Source organism: Arachis ipaensis, chromosome B01 (genome assembly GCF_000816755.2).
Source record: "Arachis ipaensis cultivar K30076 chromosome B01, Araip1.1, whole genome shotgun sequence".
Lineage (NCBI taxonomy): Eukaryota > Viridiplantae > Streptophyta > Magnoliopsida > Fabales > Fabaceae > Arachis > Arachis ipaensis.
The window spans coordinates 1,122,491-1,128,403 of record NC_029785.2 but is presented as its reverse complement, the minus strand read 5'-3'; the positions used below and the strand labels follow the sequence as shown (position 1 = coordinate 1,128,403).

Genomic DNA, 5,913 nt, shown 5'->3' with positions numbered 1-5,913 from the left:
AAAGTAATTATCTAAATAGGGGAAGAGACCTATTTAAATAGGGGAAGAGTAGGTTGATGATTCAAATAGCAAGTTCTGAAATCTATCTATTTGATCACTAGTTCAAACTAAGGGTACAATTAAGAAAAATGCAATGTTTACCAACAGATCAAAATATTCACTAAAAATGCAAAAACAGAAAGCAAAGCAAAACAGAACTATTTGATTCAAGTTGAAACAAATATCAAGCACTTAGAAATAGGGAATTACTTAGCTACTAAGATTAAGAGTTACAAGACAAAATAGGTTGTTTCTTCAGCATTGTAACTTCCATAATTCCCATAATTCAACATCCTTCATCTCAATTAGAGATACCAAACAAAACATGGAATAATTGAATTATCTAAAAAATTTTCAGGAGATCAGGCACTGTGAATGCCTTCTAGATCCTTATCTTGACAAAATCAGAACACTTCATCAAATGAACATTTCAAACAAAAAAGAAGAATTTAACAAGCAAAAGATTCATTACCTCTAATGAATTGAGTCAGATTTCCATTCCTATAGAAAGGATGAACAAGTAGCTTCTCACCCCTTGGACCTGTGTAGAATCCAAGAAGAGGCACCAAATTGGGGTGCCTCAACCTTCCAAGAAACTGAATCATCTCATCCAAATCTTCACCTCTTGTGGTGCAAACTGGCCTCAGAAACCTCAAAAGCCTCACCTTGTTGCTCCTCTGAAGCAAAGCCTTATACAAAGTTCCATAATTGGACTTCCCAATAACCTCACCAGGAGCATCCAAAATATCACAAATTGTCAAATCCTCACCACCATGGAAGATGATCAAGTCCTCCTTCATAGCCACCTCCTCTTCTTCTTCTTCCTGTTTCTGCTGTTCTGAGCTCTCTATATCCTTCCTCTCACTTCCATCTCTTGATGATAATCTTTTCAAGTATAAGAACACATAAAGTGCAACAATTACAAGAAATGTAGCTGAAGCTAGTACTAGTACTAGTATCACCATAAGGGTAGTTTTCATTTATCTGAAAGGGAAATAAATAAAAACAAAAATCTTATCTTTTTTGTGACCCAGAAGCAAGTTAAGATTTTGAGATAATGGGGTGGCATAAAATGGAGAATTAAGATCTGGGTATCATGAAAGAGACTGAAAAGAGTTCATTTTTTATGGGGTAATAGTGTTCCCATGTGAGTATAGGACAAAAGGAAGCATGTGTAATGGGAACTTTTTCTTGTGGTGTGGGAATGGGAAGTTACCTGAGAAGGGGGCAATGGAAATAATGGTTTATGAGATGAAGAAGTGGACATGGAAGAGAGATGGCAGAGAAATTTTTGTTGTTGTTGGCATTGAAGTGAAGTGAATGAGTGTGAAAGGAGAGAGTTAAAACTCAAAAGAACATAACAAGCTGCTGGAAATGCTGTTATGAACTGTGTTTGTTGGTGTGTGGGAATGGATCAATGAAAGACAGATCTACGGCATGTGATGTATATTATTATCTGAAATAAAACAAAAATATATGAGATTGATAAAATTTGACTGTTGTGTCTGATTATTGTTGTGAAAGTACTCATTTGCCACCAAAGTTTTTAACTATTTATTTACTATTTGTGGGTGATTGTGTATGATTATCATTTATTTTTTTAGTAACTACTATATTCATATAAAATTGCTAGTGATTTACATAATATCTTAGGTATAAATATGAATGAAGTTGATTTTAAAAGTTTTATCATTTACCGAAAATAAGCCATGAGAACTTGTATCTTTCATCTAAAGCTTTGAGTAATTTAAAGAAAACAAAAATAGAGTAACATTTAAAATCTTTAACTATAATGTTTAGCAAAACTCACAAGAGATTTACAAGTGAATTATACTCTTACTCATTAAAGTGTAATATTTAAACTAAAAATCCTCCTATTGATTTCTAATTTTATCTAAACTATTATTTTATTGCTAAGTATGAAAATATTTTACCACTTGCATTAAAAAAAATGAAATGGGCATATTAAAAATCAACTATTATATAGTTAGTGATATATATAATATGGTTGTTTTATTTTAAATTAAAAAAAAATGGTTTCTTCATATGCCACCAAACATAATAATCAATAATCAAAGACCTCCAACTTCGCCGCTGATTGTCTCTGACCAAAGATAATATCCTCATCTAATATTCTATGGTGTTTAAGTGAATAATTTTTTTCTTAATCATATGAAATCACTAATAATATGTTTTAAGTATTGACATTTGAATACATTGAGTCATTTTTGTGACAACTTTTTTTTATATGAAAAAAATATTAGTATTTTTGTTAAAAATAAAATTATTGGGTGTAATTACATATAGGTGGATTTTGTAAGCGTGTTACAACACGTAGGAATGTGTTGCAATACGTGGCAACACTCCAGTCAATACACAAAAAATGTATTGAATATTTTTACAATAATATAATATACTTTAAATATTAATATTTAAACAAAATACCATCTCTACTTTTATATTAAAAATAATTTTTGCCATTCTTGTAATCATAAATTCTCAATTATATATTCTTTAAAAGTGCATTAATCTTTCAATTTTTTCTACTAATATTTACTTAATTTTATTCTTTTATCTTCCTCTTTCTTTTTCTTCTCTCTCCTTGTAAACTTTTTAAAAAAGGTTGATTTTTTAGTTTCACTTAATTTACTTTTATTCTCTACCAAAGACAATTTAACAAAAAGTTGTAAAATTTTTGTTATATAGACAAATTTTTACTAAGATTTTGCTTGGAAATTGAAATGCTTTAATTGAATTTTCTTCGATTACAATTTTTTATTTTGAATGAAATAGATATATTAGTTTGTTTTTCTCTTGTTTATTAATATAGTTGAATTATTATTATTTTTTTGTTAATTTTAAGTGAGATAAAGAGAAGAAAAATTAAAATTCTCACACTATAGGTGGAATTGTGGAAATTAAAAACTCCTATTTCTAACTAATTAAAATTCTTCAATAAAAATTCTTGAAATTTATAAATCCTTTCAATGTAAATCCAAACACAGATTTTCCCAACAAAAAATTTAATTTCCACCTTGAATTATTACCTATTGCCATTCAAATACTTTTGCATTTCAAATTCTAATAAACTCTTTTTAAAATGATTGTACTATTATCACTATGGATATTATTGACATTTCAATATACTTTCATATTACATTTTTTTAGAGAAAAACCTTGTATATTACATTTTTTTAGAGAAAAACCTAAAATAACTGTGACAATTACCTCAAAAGACAACGAGGCCCTTGACAAGAAAAAAACTTAACCTGGCCCCTGACAATTACCTCGAAAGGACAACGAGGTCTCTATGTAAAAAAAATCAATATTATTTTTTTTGACACAGGAGCTAAAAAGTCCCAAAAAAAATCAAGGGCCGAATTGAATATTTTTTTTTCTTAGAGACCTCATCCTTTCGAGGTAATTGTCAGGGATCGGATGTGATATTCACTCTTTTTTTTAAATAAATCACTTTCACTATGGCAACTATTTTCAAGGTAGAAAAGTGGAAAGTAGAAACAACTATATATGAAGCCAACAATTTTTTTTTTTTCTTTTATTGAAAATATGATATCATGTAGGGGGACCAAACTTTGATGATATTGATATATAAACATGACAATGCTCAAAAGACAACAGCTTTGAAGGTTCTTTGAATGGAAAAAGGCGCAATCTATGGAGGCATAGCATGGTCCTCTTCCATAATAGAGGCATTGTGACATACAAAAGGTAGCAAGATACTACATTACATTTGGAAATTTTCAATCTTTATCAAAAAAGGGTTGTAAAGGTTGGCGACAAAATACTCTTTTTCCTTTTGGAATTATAGCTATTCTCTTTTATTCTTTTACTTCACATTATTTTATTTTTGGAGATTCCCTAGAGAATATTATTTAATATTTTCCAATAGAAAATAACATTAGTTAAAGGAGATAATGCATGTCACTCTAAGGTTGCGTTTGTTTATTGTCTTTTAAATACATGGACACAAACATAAATACACAAAGAGACATATACATAAAGATACATAAATTTTTTATTGTGTTTGGTGATACTAAACAAGACACACAGTATAAACTAAATATCAATTTTACCCTTATATCATTATCAATGAAATAAGGACAAGAGTGAATTACTAAGGATAAAAGAGTAAGTATTTGTGTCTCATCAATGTATCTCTGTGTTTCATCTTTTTTAAATGACACCAAATACATGTATTTTATGTATGTTTGTGTGTCACCGTGTCCTTCAAAAATTCGTGTCTCAGCAAACAAACGATAGATGTGTACCACCGTGTCTATGTATTAGTGTCTATGTCTCATCAAACAAACGCAGCATAAGGTAACGTTTGGTAGAGAAACAGAGACGACTGAGACTGAGACTGAGACTAAAAGACAGAGACTAAGAGATAGAAATTGAAATAAATCTCAGTATTTTGTTTGGTGCAAAATGGGAGACAGAAATTGAAACAAGAATAAAACTGTAATTTAATTTGCACAAAGGGTAAAATTAGAATTAATTAATTGAAATGAGGGTATTTTAGGTATAAATTGTTATTAAAGTTTCAATTTCCATCTCTAAAAATTTTAGTCCCTGTGTCCCCACTTTTTAGAGGTACTGAAATACTGAAATTTTAAAGACAGAGACAAAAATTTTAGTACTAATCTCTAAACCAACAAACATGATACTGAGTCTCAATCTCAATATCTCATAACAAACACTACACTACCTAATTGATCATATTAGTTAAAAGTATTCAAGCACGTTTAATTGTGGAATTTTGATAGATCCAATATATTAATACTAGTATAATTGTATTTATCAATATATGCGTACACAATTTAGATGTTAATTAAGAATTTTTCTCAATTCATTTTTTTCCGAAAAGACTTAATGTTAATGAGTTAGGTTTATTGGAGTTGGAGTGACTCATTTTATATTATTAGCGTAATAGATTTTTGTTTTAATCTTCTATTAGCTTTTTTAAATAAAACTTAGATTCGTAATAAATTAATTTTTGACCTATCGAATTAGAGAATATAGTAAAAAAATGATTTTAATCTCAAACCCCAAAAAATAGATTATTTTTATTTCATAATAAATAAATGTTAGCTCGACTCAAAAAAATTGACTCAAAAAAATTGAAAAAGAATAGATATTGTCATTGTCAAATCGATAATGTTATTCATTTATTATATATTATTTCCAAATAATTTAAGATTTTTTTATTATTATGATTAACAGAATAAAAACTAATTTATTAAAAAAATCATATAAAGAAGGGGTGATGATATCACTAAGAAAAGATATATGTTAGGATTTTCTTTTTTACTCAAAATCAGAATTTGATGATGGCATGATGAGAATATTCCCCCCATGCACTATAGATTTTGGAGGTGGTTGTCGTACTAAAATGGGAACCCAATGATAATGGGTTTTAGAAATTGTTGATAATTCATCTGTGAAAGATTATGGTCCACTTAAATAACACATTAAATATATAACAATTATGATATACTAGTTTATAGCTGTCGGTAATTATTGTTGATAAGACATTTGATAAGGTTTTAAGAAAAATAACATGATTATATGAAAATACTTGTAGATTACTCTTGGATTAAGAAAAAAAAAATATGTTCAATAAATAAGAGTTAATTTTTAAACTCTTTAAATTTGTAGATTTCGTAAAAAATACTTTAGTTTGTTTAAATTTTTTAAATTCAAATAAGTTTTATTTTCTTTTATTTGACCAAAAGTTTAAAGAAAAGGGACTAAAATTTCCTAAAATTAACTAAATAAATTTGTTGCATTTAGAACTTGAACTTTAAGATTAAACAAAAAAAAATTATAGTTAAAAAAAAAAATAGATGGTGT

General features: G+C 28.0%; 2 protein-coding genes across 2 annotated transcripts in view; one reads left to right on the top strand and one right to left on the bottom strand.

Moving 5' to 3' along the window:
• The window catches only part of LOC107625433 (putative kinase-like protein TMKL1), a 2,742-nt gene extending 1,280 nt beyond the window's left edge, over nucleotides 1–1,462 (bottom strand). Inside the window, exon 1 of the mRNA XM_016328098.2 lies at nucleotides 512–1,462. Within this exon, the coding sequence (XP_016183584.1) occupies nucleotides 512–1,019 (508 nt within the window). The 5' untranslated portion in view covers nucleotides 1,020–1,462. The remainder of the gene's footprint in view (nucleotides 1–511) is intronic.
• Nucleotides 1,067–5,913, top strand: part of LOC107625161 (protein RRC1) — a 27,508-nt gene continuing 22,661 nt past the window's right edge. Inside the window, exon 1 of the mRNA XM_016327769.2 lies at nucleotides 1,067–1,079. The gene's annotated coding sequence lies outside the window, so the exon portion shown is untranslated. The remainder of the gene's footprint in view (nucleotides 1,080–5,913) is intronic.